Source organism: Schistocerca piceifrons, chromosome 2 (assembly GCF_021461385.2).
Source record: "Schistocerca piceifrons isolate TAMUIC-IGC-003096 chromosome 2, iqSchPice1.1, whole genome shotgun sequence".
Lineage (NCBI taxonomy): Eukaryota > Metazoa > Arthropoda > Insecta > Orthoptera > Acrididae > Schistocerca > Schistocerca piceifrons.
The window spans coordinates 434,481,718-434,501,650 of NC_060139.1; the positions used below are offsets into that span (position 1 = coordinate 434,481,718).

General features: G+C 39.9%; 1 protein-coding gene across 3 annotated transcripts in view; it reads left to right on the forward strand.

Annotated features, from left to right (window-relative positions):
• LOC124776476 (juvenile hormone esterase-like) overlaps positions 1–9,327 on the forward strand; it is a 106,553-nt gene extending 97,226 nt beyond the window's left edge. For 2 of the 3 annotated variants that reach the window (XM_047251489.1, XM_047251490.1), the window contains exon 12: positions 9,035–9,327. In XM_047251489.1, coding sequence (XP_047107445.1) covers positions 9,035–9,212 — 178 coding nt within the window. In that variant the 3' untranslated portion in view covers positions 9,213–9,327. Of the gene's footprint in view, positions 1–3,045; positions 3,174–9,034 lie in introns of all 3 variants that reach the window. The other variant, XR_007015628.1, reaches the window with a different exon arrangement.
• The last annotated feature ends 10,606 nt before the right edge of the window (positions 9,328–19,933 follow it).

Below are 19,933 nucleotides of genomic sequence, written 5' to 3' on the forward strand. Positions count from 1 at the left end.
AGATTTTACAAGGTTACATCGTCTGTCTGTGGACTGTAAGGCAGAAAACAAAGTGCACAAATTTTTCAAGAGATTGACTATGGAGGAGCCTGTGACAATATCATCATCCAGATAATTAATGCAACTCAGAACAGACCTAGTCAACTGCTCTAACCAATTTGGAAAATAGCAGGAGCACTACCCAGACCAAAAGGAAGAAGCAAATACTGACAGAGACAAAAAAGGAATATTCAAAACCAGAACTCACCAAGACTCTTCGTCCACAGAAACCTACAGATACACTTTAGACAAATCATTTTCAGAAAAGTAGTGGCCACTCGATATTTTTGCCAACAGTTCCTCCTGGTGTGGAATAAGATACATATCCACAATCAACTGCACATTAACAGTAGTACTGAAGTCACCACAGAGGTGAAGTTTCTCCTGATGGCTTCTGAACTACAACTAGCGCAGACGACCATTCACTACCCATAATGCACCACCCCTAGAGATTGAAGTCTGTCCAATTGTGCTTTCGCTTGATCTTTCGGGGCGATGTGACTAGGAAGTGCACGACTTAAATTAGCCCAAGCCTTGGATTTCAAAGAAATGTGAACAGATAAATTCACAGCACACCCTCTACCTTCCAAAAGGAAGTCCAAACACAATATTTCCAATTGAGAATCTGGTACCTGAGTGGACACAATGTGAACTGTATTGGTGAAATCCATCACTAACAAGTTCTCAACACTGGTATCAGCAAACGCTAAAAATGTAATGGAACAAACCACTGACATGTCAGAGGCAGGTTCCTTAAATCGTCCCAGCAGCGCAGTGCTCTGTTTGTTATAACTGACCAGCTTCCACGTGAGCAGTGTCAACAGCGGGAGTGTAAACTTGCACAGGTTTGAGAATTTGATAATGTCGCTGCAGCACCTGCATCGTCCTGTAGCCAGAGCACATGGTGAAAAACACTTAACTCAATAAACAACTTGGGAGAAGTCACAAGCATTGGAGTCGCACAGTTTACATCCATGTCCATATCCTGAGCAAATGATACAAAGGCGATGTGATCTTTCATCTGGCAAGCATTACAAGTAACCAAGCGCTTAGGGCACACCGAACTTTCATGCTGGAAGAGAATGCTGATGCTGTCACTGGCACTCAATCAGTTGCGGTTGCTTGGGCTGGCCTTGGTTTACTCAATGCTTGGCCTGTGTGTTTACCGTCCCCACTGTCACTTCCTGTATGAGCTATCTGTCATCATAGTGGGAAATTTTGTGATACTACTGCCACATTGCCATGTGCTTCAATGTGGTCACCTGCTACCTTAGAGACGTCAAAAGATTGTGCTATTTGCAAAACTTCTGCCAGTGGAAGTTTGTCACAGAGTAAAGCCTTCTGGTGCAATCCCTTGTTGTTGTTGTTGTTGTTGTGGTCTTCAGTCCTGAGACTGGTTTGATGCAGCTCTCCATGCTACTCTATCCTATGCAAGCTTCTTCATCTCCCAGTACCTACTGCAACCTACATCCTTCTGAATCTGCTTAGTGTATTCATCTCTTGGTCTCCCTCTACGATTTTTACCCTCCACGCTGTCCTCCAATGCTAAATTTGTGATCCCTTGGTGCCTCAAAACATGTCCTACCAACTGATCCCTTCTTCTAGTCAAGTTGTGCCACAAACTTCTCTTCTCCCCAATCCTATTCAATACCTCCTCATTAGTTACGTGATCTACCCACCTTATCTTCAGCATTCTTCTGTAGCACCACATTTCGAAAGCTTCTATTCTCTTCTTGTCCAAACTGGTTATCGTCCATGTTTCACTTCCATAAATGGCTACACTCCATACAAATACTTTCAGAAACGACTTCCTGACACTTAAATCTACACTGGATGTTAACAAATTTCTCTTCTTCAGAAACGATTTCCTTGCCATTGCCAGTCTACATTTTATATCCTCTCTACTTCGACCATCATCAGTTATTTTACTCCCTAAATAGCAAAACTCCTTTACTACTTTAAGTGTCTCATTTCCTAATCTAATCCCCTCAGCATCACCCGATTTAATTTGACTACATTCCATTATCCTCGTTTTGCTTTTGTTGATGTTCATCTTATATCCTCCTTTCAAGACACTGTCCAGTCCGTTCAACTGCTCTTCCAAGTCCTTTGCTGTCTCCTACAGAATTACAATGTCATCGGCGAACCTCAATGTTTTTACTTTTTCTTCATGAATTTTAATACCTACTCCAAATTTTTCTTTTGTTTCCTTTACTGCTTGCTTAATATACAGATTGAATAACATCGGGGAGAGGCTACAACCCTGTCTCACTCCTTTCCCAACCACTGCTTCCCTTTCATGCCCCTCGACTCTTATAACTGCCATCTGGTTTCTGTACAAATTGTAAATAGCCTTTCGCTCCCTGTATTTTACCCCTGCCACCTTCAGAATTTGAAAGAGAGTATTCCAGTTAACGTTGTCAAAAGCTTTCTCTAAGTCTACAAATACTAGGAACGTAGGTTTGCCTTTTCTTAATCTTTCTTCTAAGATACGTTATAAAGTTATTATTGCCTCACGTGTTCCAACATTTCTACTGAATCCAAACTGATCTTTCCCGAGGTTCGCTTCTACCAGTTTTTCCATTTGTCTGTAAAGAATTCGCGTTAGTATTTTGCAGCTGTGACTTATTAAACTGATAGTTCGGTAATTTTCACATCTGTCAACACCTGCTTTCTTTGGGATTGGAATTATTATATGCAATCCCTTGTCCAGAGCTTAACAGACAATTGTGTTGCACACCGTTGCATCTGTGGATGAATCACTATGGGTATCAATAACAAATTGACACTTATGGCTAAGGCTGTGAAGTTTAGCTGCTTGGGCCCTGTATGAATGGTTTGGTTGCTTGCAGCATTGTATGAATTCAGCCTGTGCTGCTATGACATGTTTTCATTTGCAAAGATAGTTGACAATGAATACCATTAATTTGTGAAGATAGTGGGACAAAGACAGCACATGTGGTTCTTGTAAAGTGGCTAGCTGACATCGTAATTGATATGTTTCAGGTGGAATTCACAAGAGCAAGAAGGCTTTGCAGAAATTAGACTCTGTCACACCAGAAGCCAAAATATGCTGCCCTAGTCGTTTTTCAAAAGCTTCCTAATCCTTGGCTGGATCATCATAACGAGGAAAAGTGAGTGGACGGACCAGTGAAATTGTACCCTGTCTTTTAATGGAAGCCAACAAAGTGGTCACTGTTGAAGTTAGCTGTTCAATCAGGGGAGCTGGTAGCATGGTGTCCATAATGACTAAACCTGATGAAACTGCACACAGAAACCATTCCAAACTCGTCACCAACTTTGTAGTGACCAACTAACACACAAAACCAATCCAAGTAACACATATGGCTTTATTTGTAAACCTCTGAGCAATAATGGAAATAAACCTCTTGTGACCCCACAGATAACAGGACACAGAACAATTGATGTGAGCAATACAAACTGGAAGAACGTAGAGTGAGTCAGTCTGTGCTGCTCCACATTTATATAGGCGTGAGTCACCAGCAGACTGCATGGCGAGATCGCACAGAGTGCACACCTCACACAACAAAGTTACATACCACTTTTGATCACAAAATGTCAGGGTTGTTATACACATGATCTGCCCGACGTGAGTAGTTTGCTGTGGCAGAAATAGTTGGATACAATGTCTGTAGCATTCAGAACCGTGTACTCCATGCCATCGCAAATCTTATATATCATTGAGGGCTGTGGAGATACTATATGTTATTAAGAAGGTGGTTTTCTTTCTGGTGATCTCATAATCTGAACTTACAAGTGGATGATCCTTCATCCACTTGTAAGTTCAGATACTTCAAAGTAGGTTATAGAACTTTTAAGTTGAATGGTCTGATGAAGCTGGTAAATGGAAAAGCACAGATAGAGATAGATTGATAGATAGTAGATAGGAGAGGGGTGGGGGGTGAGAGAGAGAGAGAGAGAGAGAGAGAGAGAGAGAGAGAGAGAGAGAGAACGAACCTGAGCTCATGTTCAAGAATTGGTAACTCTCTTCTTAATTGGTTGTTACAGATTACCATCTGTACTAGATTGGTATGATACTTAAGTATAATTAGTTACTAAGTGTGGTATATAGTTGCAGTTTGTTATTTTATCAACATGTTGATGGTTTGCAAAGTTGTCCAATAAATTCAAAAGCCAATGTGTCAAAAAACCTAAAAAGTTTTGATCCCGCATAAAATTAGTCTACAAAACATCCGTCTCTCTGGATTCTTGTTGATTATGACGGCATTGAAATGGAGGGTAACGAACTCTGGGCTTAAATACTAAATTCTGACTTCTAAAATTGCTTCACCAAGGAAGCTCAAAATACAGTTTGAAAGTTCAACCATTCTGAATACAAATATGTGAGAGAAGAACTGAAAATCCGCTTGTGGTATCTAGTTTAAGACTACTGGACCTGTTGGCTTACTCAGTGCATTGTTTGTGAAATATGTGGAAGAACTGACCCCATCTCTGTCACTACTTTGACAGATCTCTGGAATAGTGTAGCTTGCTAAGTGACTGGGAAAAATTGTAGGTTGTTCTATCCTTTCAGGATGGTCATAGGACAAATGCACTAAAATATCGACTTATAACTCTGACATCAGAAAATTGTAGAATTATGGAAGACAACTTGTTTTTCCCTCACTTATTATGACTTTACTAGAAACAGAACAACTCTCCTGTAGGAAAGAACATGGCTTCCCCAAGTAAAGGCCCTTTGAAACCCAACTTACTTTTTTCATTCATGAGTTGCGAAAGGCTGCTAATAACGAAGTGCAGGTTGATCCATGTTTCTTGTAATCCAAGTAGCCTTTGAGGCAGTCTCGTACCGTCATTTAGTAAACAAACTAAATGCATACAGAATACCCAAAGAGGTATGCAGAATGAAAAGGCATCATCAGAAATGAAAGTAATGTCCTGTATACATAATGTGATATAACAGGACAATAATATCTGTAGCTCTTGAAACTGTTTACAGATTACAGTTTTTTGCTAGGAGATGCCATCATTAGAAAATTGTTATAAAATCCGTACACACTTTAAGATGACCAAAATGTGCTGTTAAAATTGATGTTTAACTTTTCAAATAAACAAGTATGATGTAATGCGCATTAACAGATGGAAACATCCAATTTCCTTTTGATTACACGATCACTGATCAGCCCCTGGAATCAGCTACAACTATCAAGTATCGAGGAATTTATGTGTGGAACAGATTAAGGCAAAATGACCACACAAATCTAGCTGTGGGAAGGACAAACTACAATTTATTGATAGGGTCCTTGAAAAACGTAATTCATATACAGAAGAGGTCACTCACAAAACATTTATTCATACAATTATGAAGTATCATTGAATATCCAGGAACTTTTACTAAGTTGAATAAGCACAGAACAGAGAGAACATTCAAAGACGAGCTATGTGCTTTGTCAAAGTTTCAGTTAGTCTTCATGACAGTTCCTCAGAAATACTCAAAAAAATTGCAGGCAGAGACATTACAAGAAGTGAATTGTGCATTGCAGAGAGCCGTACTCAGAAAATTCTGAAAACCCACATTCCAAAACAAGATGACAAACAATTTACTTTCTCAAATGATACCTTGCATAATAACCATAATGGTAAAATTAGAGCGATTTGGGCTTATACAGAGGAATACTAACAATCTTTCTCCCTACATACCATTCCTGAGTGAAATATAAAGTGGAAAAAAATGAGTTTGGTGTAGTATTTAGTGTTCTCCACATACTTTATGGCAGCTTGCAGATGATGATGTTTTTCCCATGGGAAACTATACTCATAGTTCTTTACATTTCATATTTTTGGAAAACAAAGTAATTCATTCAGATACATTTTTCAGGGCTGTGCCAGCCTGGGCAAATCAGAAGTGTCCAGTGCACTTGTGAACCAGCAGACACAGGTCCTCCAGCAAATCAGTGACTACTCACCTTCACATTTGCAGTTTGCCGTCAAAGCTGACTACATCTTATGCAGCATTTAGAATTACAGTTTTCATGTTAACAATATAATTGCCTCACCATATAGAGGCAATGTTGATTCACAGACAGGCACAACAAGAATGCTGTGTGTTTAGCCTTTCAACCTTCTTCTGAAATAAAAACAAAAACACACACACACACACACACACACACACACACACACACAGCTAATGTGTCTGGCCGTTGTGGCCTGAATGCACACAGCAACTGCTTTGCATATCCCCCTTTTTATTGTGTTTTCAGGTGAAGTTTCATCTTGGGTGACTTTTGCTTTGCATTAAATCGGTTAGAGCATAGTCATTACAGTTAATCTTCAGTTTTTGTTGATGGATTATTACTATTACATACAAACTTTACTACAAATATTTTCTTCATGAACTGCAACATCCCTGTGATCAGTTAACTGCATCTAATTGTAATCAAATCCTGTACTACAACTAATGTGGCTATTTATAATAGCTGGGAAACACTGATAAAATGTGTATGCTGAAAAACATAAGATAATCCAAGGCATAGTGGGCATGGTGGTTGGGATGGTACCTTGAACTCATAATCAGCTATAAACAGTGGTGTGAGACCAACTATAGTTCAGTCTGGCTGGAGTCAAGGCAGACTCTTGCTTGCCTGCCTCTGTCTTGTGCCACAATGGCTGTCGGGAGCTTGCTGCATCTCCTCCTCCACTTGGTGTTCTTGACAACTTCAGTACTATCTAAATGCATCTGGTCTCATATTATTCTTTGGCTTCTAATTAGTGCAGCGTGAGGTCTTACAGAGCAGCCAATTAACAACATTTGGCCTACCGTCACTTTGCCCTTGTGCTGTACCATCATGATTGCTAGCACATTTGAGACATATTGCCTGATTGCAGCAATATTTTGATGCTACCCCTGTTATTGATACTTAAAGCACAGGGCTTTGAGTCGAGTTCCACCAGCAGAAGCTCCATTTTCAGTTAGAAGCCCAAAAAATTATTCAGCTCATAGGCTTTCTCTCTGCCATTCTTCCACTAGCTGCACTTTCCTGTATCTATAGGCAAGATAAAGTGTGTCACACTCCTCTTACTAGTTCAGTTATGCCTCTTGACTGCCACGGTCCTCTACCCTTCATATAACAACCCTTTTCAAACTGTTCCCTCAATGCCAAGCCAGGGTAGCCTCTGGTTACTGGTGTCTTCTACTTTTGCTGCATCTTCTCAGGCACTGAGGTAGCCTTATAATTGTAATAGTTATTAGCCTTTATCTCCTGCCAAAGTGACATTATATGGAGACTTGATACTGAACTCTAATGATACACAGCCCATGAGCTTACTGCTTCTAGTCTTGCTCTGGATTCACAGATGAAGTACATTCAAATGCACTTTGTAGCTGTTATGTTCAGTGGCCCTTTGGTTATTTGTTACTTGCAGCATTTGATCTTTATAGAAGTATGTGCACTGAGGTGACAGAAGTCATGGGATACCTCCTGATATCATGTCAGACTTCCTTTTTCCCATCATAGTGTAGCAACTTGACGCTATGTGGACTCAACAAGTCATTGAAAGCCCCCTGCAGAAATACTGAGCCATGCTGCTCTATAGTCATCCACAATTGCGGAATTGTTGCTGGTGCTGGATTTTGTGCACAAACTGACCTGTCAGGTATATCCCATAAATGTTCAATGAGATTCATACCAGATGATCTGGGTAGCCAAATCATTCCCTCAAATTGTCCAGAATGTTCTTCAAACCAATCGTGAACAATTTTGGTCCGGTGAAATGGCACATTATCATCCATCAACATTCCATCAATGTTTTGGAGCATGAAGTCCATAAATGGCTGCAAATGGCCTCCAAGTAGCCAAACATAACCATTTCCAGTCAATGATGGGTTCAGATCAGATGAACCAGTCTGTTCTATATAAACACAACCCACACCATTGTGGAGCTACCACTAGTTTGCACAGCTTGGGTCCATGGCTTGGTGGGATCTGCACCACACTTAAATCCTATTACCAGCTCTTCCCATCTGAAATTGGAACTCATGGGACCAGGCCACAGATTTGCAGTTGGCCAGGGTCCAGCCGATATGGTCATGAACCCATGAGACCCATGGTAGACGATGTTGTGCAGTAAACACAGACGTTTGCGTTGGTCCACTGCTACAATAACCAATTAATGCCAAATTTCACTCTACTGTCCCAATGGATATTTTGGTTATAAGTCCCACATTGATTTCTGCAGTTATTTCAGTCAGTTTTGCTTGTTTGTCGGCACTGACAATTCTATGCAAATGCTGCTGCTCTCAGTCATTAAGTGAAGACCATCGGCCACTGCATTATCTGTTGTGAGAGGTAATGCCTGAAATTTGGTACTCTCAGTACACTCTTGATACTGTGGATCTTAGAATATTGGATTCCCTAACGATTTCTGAAATAGAATGTCCCGTGCGTCTGGCTGTAACTATCATTCCACGTTCAGAGTCTGTTAATTCCTGTTGTGCAGCCATAATCACATCAGAAACCTTTTCACATGAATCGCCTGAGTACAGATGACAGCTCCACCAATGCCCTGCTGTATTATACCTTGTGCACATGATGTACTGCCATTTTTTATATGTGCATATTGCTATCCCATGACTTTTGTCATCTCAGTGTAATTCATCGTTATTGATGTTCTCGTCAAAGTTCTCCACAGCAGAATTGTCCAATCATCTTCAAAGTTTCGTTGCTTGTTAAGTTGATCAAGAGTCAGTTGTAACATTGTTTAGTTGTTCGATCAATTTGGTGAGTAGATTTGTGAAGGATCTTTTCACTTCTTTCAGCTTCTTTTTATGTTGAAGGTATATATTCTTGACCATATTGTGAGCAAATTATTACAATTGGGTTTTCAGTGTTTAACAGCAAACGAAAGAATTTTGCTGAGACTGTATCATACATGTCCATCTGCTCTATTCTGCCTAATGCTGTTTTAATATCTTCTAACTTTATCTTAATCTTTATTTTGCCTCTGTGTTTTTCAGTGACCCTACACCACACCTGGATGCTGATGTAAAGGTCAAGTGGACACCATATAGCCTGACAAACCCATGTTACCTGAACATTGATAAGGATCTCAGCATAAGGCATAGTCTTAACAAAGAACGCATGGAGTTTTGGGATGATCTATACAAATGGAGTACAGCAGCATCAAAACTATGAACTTTTTAAAAGACATTATTTGGCACAATAAATGTAATATTTGTGAGCTGTCAAACTGCAGATATTACTTCATTTTTATGTAAATGTGAAAAAATAAACTTAATATATTAATCAGTATGATGTACTCACAGAAAATAACACACTTTCATGGTGTAGAATGATAGATGTCAGCTGAAAGTTACATTTGTGTTTTGCATGTAGTTCTTCACGCTTCTTACAGCAGAAACAATGAAATTCCATTTTCTATAGCAGCTCAGTAATAGTGAAATACAAGAGAGAAGCCCATTGAGCAAAGATTTCTCTGGAACAAAATGTTGAATTAGTCATATGGGGAAAGATCAGTCTGGTATTAAAAAGGAGAAAGTTTTTGTGAAAATGGAAAGAGCCATATATGACTGTGACACAAAGTTTTGCATAGTAGCTGAAATGCAGACACTAATGGGAATCTTCATATTGTAGAAAGCTTAATAACAGTGTAGTGGTAGTGACTGTTGCCATAAATTAACTTCAATAGAAGCGGGTGGCAAGAATCACTTTGGAAGCAAATGGAAAAAGTACTGGGCTTATATCAAGGAGCTTCACCATGCTAATGAAATCATTTGTGCTAGAGAAGTCTTAACAACCATACATTCCTTTCTCTTTACCATTTAATAACAGCTGCAAAAAATGTGTGCATGCATATGCTAGTGGAAAATGTCAATCTACCTTGTTTAGTCAAAACTTGGGTCTCTCTTTTTTGTGACCTCGGAATTACCAGCATATACTGCTGATCAAAAGCACTTGAGTTTCCAGTTGGGTGGCAGGATTGAAATTCCACAGAGCCTTAAACTTATTCAAATGTGCCCAGATATTGCTGAGTTCCTCCTCTACACATGTTGAAGGAGACCTGTCCTTGTCTCTTGTGTGCCAGCTTTGTTATCCCATATCGGCCAGTGCTGGCTGGAGAACTGGATGCTTCATTTGATTCTTCAGATAAGCATTAATATCCTGGCTCATGTGATGTCAAATTCTCAGTGTGCTCTCACCATGTATCCACCATGTATCCATTGGTCCTATTAACAAGGTCACAAGTAATAATGATTTGTATGTTTCTGTTATTATCCTCTCCCAGTAACCAGTTTTTTATCTTGCCTGCAAATACCTTATTGCACAAAAGGGTTAGACAGCGTTGTCATAAGCAACACTGGTGCAGTTTTTCAATGATTTGCACAAGTCTGCTGGAAAACACTTACTTGTGTTTTCCTGCCAGTCTCCACAATGTACAATCAAATGGTCAGGACAGCAACACACTTATGATAATTAACTCAGGCAAAAATCACACACACACAGAAATCAACAGTTAAGCAGCTAATCTGATGTGGTGTTGGCACACAGGCTGACTGAGAAAGAATGTATCCATCAGATGCATATACAATGCTTCCAGTGGCAAGTGTGACTCCTTCAGAATGGAGCATATATTTAACTGTTCTAATGTGCCCGCAGAAATAGAAATGCCTGCTGGAACGCCAACTGTACACAAGATAAGTGTAGTTTTGTTGTGTCCTTTGTTGAGTTAAACAAGTCTTTCACCATTTTCATGGATAGAAGACTGTTTTGTTGTTAAATTTTCCAAGCCAGCTTGCAATCTTGGTTGAGGTTACTCTTCCTTCTGAAGCCACTTCTCTCTCATTCATTCATTTATTCATTCATCATGTTCAGTAAATCCCATCATGAAGGCAAGCTTTCAAGGATGTGCAACAAATAATGGCTTATACTAATATCCTCCCACTGATAATCATGAGAATTACTTCTAAATAACTCTACATAGTCGGAGAAAAAGCACCTACATGGAAAAAAGCCACTGCTCATCTCTTGTACTTCTCTGATGCTGTTTTATGTAACCTTTCAGGTGAAGGATATATGTAACTTTATGCTGACATCTTTCAGCTGTCTATAAAATTAGAATTATACGGTTTACACCCTGGAGTCACAAATATTGTGATAAACTTTAGGAGTGGCTAATGAGGTGTTCCTTCACTTTGATTTGTAATATCTCAGGTTTTTCAGTTTCCTGTCTGATGTCCATAGACTTCTGTACCAGAATATATTATACTCTGACCCTAATGAGGGATTCATAGTCTACACTGATAAGCCAAAACATCATGACCACTGCCCACTGCGACATTGTATGCTGTCTGGTTATGTTGCGAGCACATGACACTGCAACAAAAGTATGTAAGCAGAGCAGACGCGGATGGAGGATTACCCTAATGAAGATATAGGCTGCAAGTGTGGAAATCCAGTGAGATAAAGACTTTGACAAAGGGCAGATCATTATTACACAAAGCCTCTGAACAAGTATCTCGAAAACAGCAAAGCTGGTCAATTCTTCACATGCTACTGCCATGAGCCTCTAGAGAAAGAGTTAGGACAGTGAAACTACCAATAGGCACTAAATGGTTGGATGTACACGAATCTTCACAGAATATGGGGCTCAGAGGCTTGTCTGCTCTGTTTAAGTTGGATAGATGGTGATCTGTGGCAACTCTGCTGAAAGAGCACAATGCTGGTGCACACAAAAGTGTTTCAGAGCACATCGTTTGTCATACATTGTTGAACATAGAGCTCTGCAGCAGACCACCCCTGTGTGTTCACATGTTGACCCAATGACATTGTTAATTACAATTGCTGTGAAGGGACCATTGGAATTCGACTGTCAATCAACGGAAACGTATTGGCTCTTGTGGTGAGTCACAGTTTTGCTACACTAGGTCGCTGGTCATCTCCACAAATGTAGTGATTGAGGGGAACAGCAGCTCAAAACATCCAGCGCACCATAGGCACAGACTGGTGAGTGCAGTATTACGCCATGGGAGATATTCTCCTGTGCTTGCATGGGACCTGTGCCACCTGCATCCCCCCTTTTTTTTTTCCCGTGGGACCAAATTAAGGAGAAGTCTCCATGGTCATGGAACGAGTCAGTACAAGAAATTATAACACGATAGTAGAAACATATAAAATGAAATACAAGAAACGTATTCAGGCGACAATTCGTAAATTTAAATAAAGAAAATCAACAATGGAATTTGCTTAATTTTTCAGCTCTTCCAGGAGCTCCTTGACAGAATAGGAGGAGTGAGCCATGAGGAAACTCTTCAGTTTAGACTTAAAAGCGTTTGGGCTACTGCTAAGGTTTTTGAGTTCTTGTGGTAGCTTATTGAAAATGGATGCAGGAGAATAGTGCACTCCTTTCTGCACAAGAGTCAAGGAAGTGCATTCCACATGCAGATTTGATTTCTGCCTAGTATTAACTGAGTGAAAGCTGGTAACTCTTGGGAATAAGCTAATATTGCTAACAACAAACGACATTAAAGAAAATACATACTGTGAGGGCAATGTCAGAATTCCCAGACTATTGAATAGGGGTCGACAAGAGGTTCTCGAACTTACACCACATATAGCTCGAACAGCGCGTTTTTGAGCCAAAAATACCCTTTTTGAATCAGAAGAATTGCCCCAAAAAATAATTCCATATGACCTAAACGTATGAAAATATGCGAAGTAGACTGCTTTTCGTGTTGAACTGTCACCTATTTCAGATACTGTTCTAATGGTAAATAAAGCAGCATTTAGTTTCTGAACAATATCCTGAACATGGGCTTTCCACAACAGCCTACTATCTATCCGAACGCCTAGGAACTTGAACTGTTCCGTCTCGCTTATAATATGCCCATTCTGTCTGATCAAAATATCAGTTCTTGTTGAGTTGTGAGTTAGAAACTGTAAAAACTGAGTCTTACTGTGATTTAGCATCAAATTATTTTCCACAAGCCACGAACTTATTTCATGAACTACATTATTTGATAATGTTTCAATATTACACACAAGATCCTTCACTACCAAGCTGGTGTCATCAGCTAACAGAAATATTTTTTAATCACCTCTAATACTACAAGGCATATAATTTATATAAATAACAGGGTGTATATGACCCGGGAGATCCGAGAAAAACCCGGGAATTTTTTCATCCGGGAGAAAACTGGGAAGAACCCAGGTTATTTTTAGAATTCTGTGAATTTTTCATTGTTTGAGTTTTCATTTAAATTTTTGTAATTTTGTCTGGTAAGAACCGATACTCTAACAAAGGATATTACTGTATCCCGCTGCTGCAGAATAACACTTCAACAATAAAACATAAACGAGAGAAAAAGACGAAACTAACTTAAATTGCAAAGGAAATGCGCTGTGAACGACGACACACAGTGCTCACACAAGCATCTGCCAACAGCAAAAGGTGTCAAAGGCTTTAGGAAGACTATGCAATGCTTCATAACAACAAATTGGCTCCAATGAGCGTGAAGTCACAACTGTTTACATTCGATTTGTTTTAGCAGTTACGTGCTGGCTCATGCACATGCGCAGTTGATTCGCGTTTGAGTAGTAGATTCTCCCGCTTCTGGCTACAAGAATGTGGCTGTGCAAGCAGTCGCAGCAAGCAGCTAGATGCTACGGGGGAAAAGGGGCGCCAAATTCATGTACTTGAGGGGGGAAAAAAAAACTTGTTTCACAAAGCGCCTAGCATCCATCGCACATTTATCTATCGATTATTCATATGATTTTGAAACGCTTCCCAGTTGGTTTTTAAACATTTTTGAACACATTTTAAGTTGATTTCTGAATGAATCGTAAGTTGACTTTTGAATGCATGCAAAGTGTACGTGATGTTTCTGTCAGGAGAATCCTCGTCGCATCTAGAAATAAACTTTCCGCAGACAAAAGGGGGCAGGGCAATACGAGCTGAGGGAGTAAAGCTGAATGGATGAATGCCAATCGCTGTCTGATTATGTGGTTGATTGGGTTTGCGAATGATCAGCATTGTTATAATTACTAGCAAAATCCATGGATTCGGACTACCAGAATGGAAATAAATGACTAACAGGTGAGAAAGATTATGTATTATCTTCTCGGTGTATCCAAGAAAATGAAATTTTGACAGAAAATTTTTGGCCAAATCGCTACACTAGTAAGGATGTACAGTCCCCGCTAGCAGACGTGTAAGTTCTATTCTGGAAGTAACGTGGAAAACATGTTGTTCGAACACGTAATAACGCCTAACCGAAAAATAATCGCGGGATAACTAAACCTGTGATTCTCACAGGGTTAGTGAAGTTAATCGGCGAACAAATTTTGACAATGGCAGCAATAGCTATAGAATTGGTGATGACAAGATTGTTAGAACGAGGAAGGAGAAGAAACGGGGACATCACACTAATTATGGAAGAATAAGATGATTCCAAATTTATATAAAAATTTCGTAATACTACTTTTCGATCTCATGCTTGAGAAGCTGGTGCGTATGAATGAAAGCTGATACCATTTCCTAACATAATGCTTTTTGCTTGTAGCAGGCCTAATAGGCATTTGATATTGGTACTTCGTGATTTATATTCTGTCGTGTTATAAAAGTGACCATTTGTGCCAAAACAGTCTAGTTTATTTGATGTGTGTTACAAAATTGCTGCAATATTAGAAAGGCCTATTTTGTTTTAGCTAGCAGACAGTGACAAAATAGACATAATCTGATCGAGAAACCACACCAGTCTTGGGTATTATTTGTATTAACAGATTTTCAGTACCAGATAACGACATTCCGATTTTTCATGTAGCAAAACGTTTGACGAACTTTGATGAGGTAATAGAGTCTTTCACAGAAAGGAAAGCACGCCATGTAAATCTGTAGCAAGGTTAGAGAGAAAAAAATGCTAGGAGCTAAGGTTTGAAAAAATGTGTAATTTCTTGCTTATCTCTTGTGAGTATTGGTTTTATATATCCTATATTTAATTTTATGTCACACAAAACAGCAAGTTATTAACTAATAGGCAATAAAGAGTTCAGATTTTCTGAAGAGTTCTTGTTCTCTCAATTACAAATAATCCCATCCGCTATTAACTGCGAGATTTTTTTGAAGAGGGGCAGGCTGTCAAATCGGCTGACTGGGAGCAAGAGAGGCACCACAGGACATTTCAATTTCCACTCGCCTGAATATAGTTTGGATGTGCGGTAGAAAAATGCTTTATGAAGAGGCGTGGCACTGCACTTTGGCATACTTGAGACCAAATAATATGTCTTACATTTCCTCGGATACATATGTTTTGTGTTTCAGACTTTTCAGAAAGATGTGCGCTACAAGATGAACATATTTTGAAAATTCGATATTTTTGGTATTGACTCGGTTCGCAAATGTAGACCCGGGGCTGATGCGCAGAGCAGTCTGAGCTATAGTGGGTAGTCTCCACATGACCCGTGTTTATGAAGCCGTCTGTATTCACAAAATACATGTGAATAACACAAGGTATACACTCTTATTACTAGTGCGCCGTACTCCCCGAGAGGAGCTTACAGGGGCGCCGGTTACTGTTGGTCGTGTAAGAGAGTGTCTGCTGGGAGGCAGAACCATCTCCTCACCGCAGCCCGAATGCAGTTGTCCATGGCCTTGAGCACACCAATGCGGGTGCGGCTCAGGCTAGGCCATGGTACAGGCCCGGGAGAAGAACTTCACGAAGCTGCTGCAGCTTCAGCGGCGGCCGCATGATGATTGACAGCTGCTCCTCTGTGTAGCGCCTTGGATGGAAGAGGCAGCGCCCGGAGGAGGAAAACTGCAGTCCTAGGTAGCGGAAGGTCTCGCCCACCCCTAGCGCCGGCATGGTGGTGTCGCCGGCAGTGAAGGTGACGCTAGCATCAACCTTCACTTTCTTCTCGCAGCCGGACGCCACGAGTGCGAGGGTGAGACACTTTCGCGGGTTCACCCGCAGCCCCAGTTGGTCGAGGGCTGCCACTGCTGCGTTGGTGAGGGACTGCAGACCCTCCCTTGTATAGGCGAAGAGCAGGATGTCGTCTGCGAAGGCCGCCGCATTGACCTGGCGGCCCAACACCTTGACACCTATGTGATTTTGCTGTTTCCCCATTCGTTTACTCTCACGTCAAATGAAAACAAAACGGATATCTGTGGCCGGGAGCTATCAAGTGAATTAAAACACATTCACATTATTACGAAAGGCTAAAATATGTCATTAGTTTCAGATTTTATTTTATTTCCATCTTTCTGACAGTCAAGCATTAATCGCCTTGCAGAACAATGAAGTTATTTTTGTCTGTTTGCTAAAGAAATTTGACTTTTATTAACCTTTTCCACAGAGGCAGTCAATGTATTTGAAACAAAATGTTTAATTCCACAGTACTGTTCGCTGCATTTTAAGTGCACGTTTTCATTTTCTAGCACCTATGGCATTATGTCAAAATAAAGAACCAAACATGATATTATACAGTACTGGTTCTCCAAGATAATTTACATCCCGAAAACCATACTGAAAAGCTTAATATCAGGTCGAGGTCTACTTCATTGGGAATCCAGACATACGAATGAGCACTTTGAGTATGCACTTCAAATGTGCGCATTTTAATATTGTTCACGAAATTCCGATTCTCTTGCAGTATCCTCTGATGTTTTGTTTCTTTTATGACATCATGTATGATCTTTCAATGTTTTACACGTACGTACATAAGAGCTTCCTACGTCATGATAGCTACCCAAGATCGGTGTTGCCTGTTGTCTGCGCTTTCTGGAAACTGTCTATTTCTAACGGGTCGCGGGAAAATATTGCGAATAGTGGTTTGAAAAGCGTTACTTTCAAAATAAATATCCTTTTACGTATGTTGAACTATGTGCAAGAATGTACCATGAATTTATTAATTCACAGAGCATTTGACTCTCATTTAAAAATCAACTCTTTGATGACACGCCATTTAGAAGAATTTCGAACCCTGAAGATCAGACATTTATGTCATTATTAAAAATTTTACTGGCACATTTGTGTGATATATCTTAAAGTGTAACACACGCAAAAAATATCAACAGTATATGCGAAAGCATAGCTTCACCTGCAGCTTGAGAACAATATTATATGTGAAAACTTTGCTTTTCTTGCAGCAACATTATGTATATTAATTTAAAGCATTAACTTTCCCTGTTTGTATGTTCGTGCTAATTAACATTGATGTTGCTGCTGGCTGAGTACATCACGTGCCCTATGCTCTGAATATCCACTGTCACTGGCTGGCGAGATCACGTGACATGAGCTACGACCGGCCTACAGAAGCCCATCGAAATCTCGATTTCAATGATTCGGAATGTAACATGCGGTGTTTGGTGGAATTCCAGTGTCTACTTTCGTAATACGAAAATATGCAGCGTACATGCAGCTGCACATCAAAGATGTTTCAAAAACGTGTCTTTTTTCCCTGAGTTTAATTTTGTAAAGTGCTGGGAAATTGTACGCCCGTGTATAAAATCATAACCATTGAAAGGATTGATAAGGGAAAATATACTCTCACTCGGGAGAAAGTGTATTTTTAACCGGGAAATCCGGGAATTTTTTTTCCTTGTCCACATATACACCCTGAATAAGAAAACCCCAGCACTGACCGTTGGGGAACGCCCCACTTAACAGTGCCCCATTGGGACTGAACATCATTACCACTCTCAATATTGCGGAGAATTACCTTCTGCTTTCTGTTCTTAAAGTAAGAGGCGAACCAATTGTAAGCTGCTCCCCTTACTCCATATTGGTCCAACTTCTGCAGTAATATTTTGTGGTCAACACAGTCAAAAGCCATTGTTAAATCATAGAAAACACCTAGCGTTCGCAACCTTTTATTTAATCTGTCCAAAACCTCACAGAGAAAAGAGAATATAGCATTTTCAGTTGTTAAACCATTTCTAAAACCAAACTGTACATTTGACAGCAAATTATGTGAATTTAAATGCTTCAGTAACTTTGTATATACAACCTTCTCGATAACTTTTGCAAACACCGATGACATAGAAATAGGCCTATAATTGTCAATATTATCCCTGTCTCCATTTTTATGAAGTGGCTTCACTACTGAGTACTTTAATCGATCAGGAAACCGACCACTCCTAAAGGAAAAGTTACAGAGATGGCTAAGTACTGGGCTAACATACATAGAACAATAATTCAGTATTCTGATAGATACCCTGTCATATCCATGAGAGTTCTTGGTCTTTAGTGATTTAATTATTAACTCAATCTCCCTCTTGTCAGTATCATGGAGGACGACGGTTCAATCCCGCGTCCGGCCATCCTGATTTAGGTTTTCCATGATTTTCCTAAATCACTCCAGGCAAATGCCGGGATGGTTCCTCTGAAAGGGCACGGCCGACTTCCTTCCCCATCCTTCCCTAATCCGATGAGACCGATGACCACGCTGTCTGGTCTCCTTCCCCAAAACAACCAACCAGTATCATGGAGGAGCAATTCAGGTAACAGTCTCGGAACACTTTTTTCTACTAGCTCTATATGATTTCCTGTTGGGACTACGTTTCTATTTAGTTCACCTGCTATATTCAGAAAGTGATTATTAAATACTGTACACATATGTGACTTATCAGTAACACGGACATTCCCACTACGCACTGATTCTATATCCTCGACCTGTCTCTGCAGACCAGCCACTTCCTTTACGACTGATCATATGGTTTTAATTTTATCCTGAGACTTGGCTATTCTATCTGCATACCACATACTTTTTGCCTTCTTAATAACTTTTTAAGCACCTTACAATACTATTTGTAATGGGCTGCTGCATTTAGATTTTGACTGTTTCTAACGTTTTGATATAATTGCCACTTTGTTCTACAGGATATTCTTATCCCTCTAGTCAGCCACCCAGGCTGCCTGTTTGTGCTAGTACCCTGTTTTGAACGTTCTAACGAAAAGCAACTTTCAAAGAGCATGAGAAAAGTCTTGAGGAACGCATTATATTTATCGTCTACTGTATCAGCACTATAAACATCTTGCCACTCTTGTTCCTTGATAAGGTTTACAAAGGTCTCTACAGCAACTGGATCAGCTTTCCTAAAAAGGAGTTAAAACTTGTGCATCATGATCTGAAAGGCCATTCGCTTTTTTGCTAACAGAATGCCCTTCTGGTAATGAGGAATGAACAAAAATGTTGTCTATGGTTGTTCTACTGTTCCCTTGCACCCTCGTTGGAAAGAATACGGTTTGCACAAGATTATATGAATTAAGGAGGTCTACCAGCATCCTTTTCCTTGCACAATCACTTATACAATTAATATTGAAGTCACCACATATAACTAACTTTTTGTATTTCCTATAAAGTGAACCAAGAACCTCCTCTAGCTGTAGCAAAAATGTTGTGAAATCGGAGCCTGGGGATCTATAAATAACAACAGTTAGAAGTTTAACTCCACTAAATTTAACCACACCTGCACAACATTCAAACACCTTTTCAGTGCAGTACTGTGAAACATCAATTGACTCAAATGGGATACCATTTTTCACATACATGGCTACTCCCCCACACCGCAAAGAGCTCCTAGAAAAGCTGCCAGCCAACCTGTATCCTGTTAAAGGAAGCCTATAAATTATCTCCTTATTTAAGAAGTGTTTTGATATACCAACAATTTCAAAGTCAACATCTATAAGAAGTTCACTAACTTTATCTCTAATACCTTTTATATTCTGATGAAATATACTAATTCCCTCATTACTCGGATACCTAAGCTTTGTCGAACGTGGTTTCTTTGTTAGAGAGGCTTCCCTTAAGCAGGAATACCTATCAGCTGACTTCAATCTAAAAAAGGTGCAGCTCTAACACCCACTAGTACAGGAATTTTCCCATGAGTGATCCCACCAACC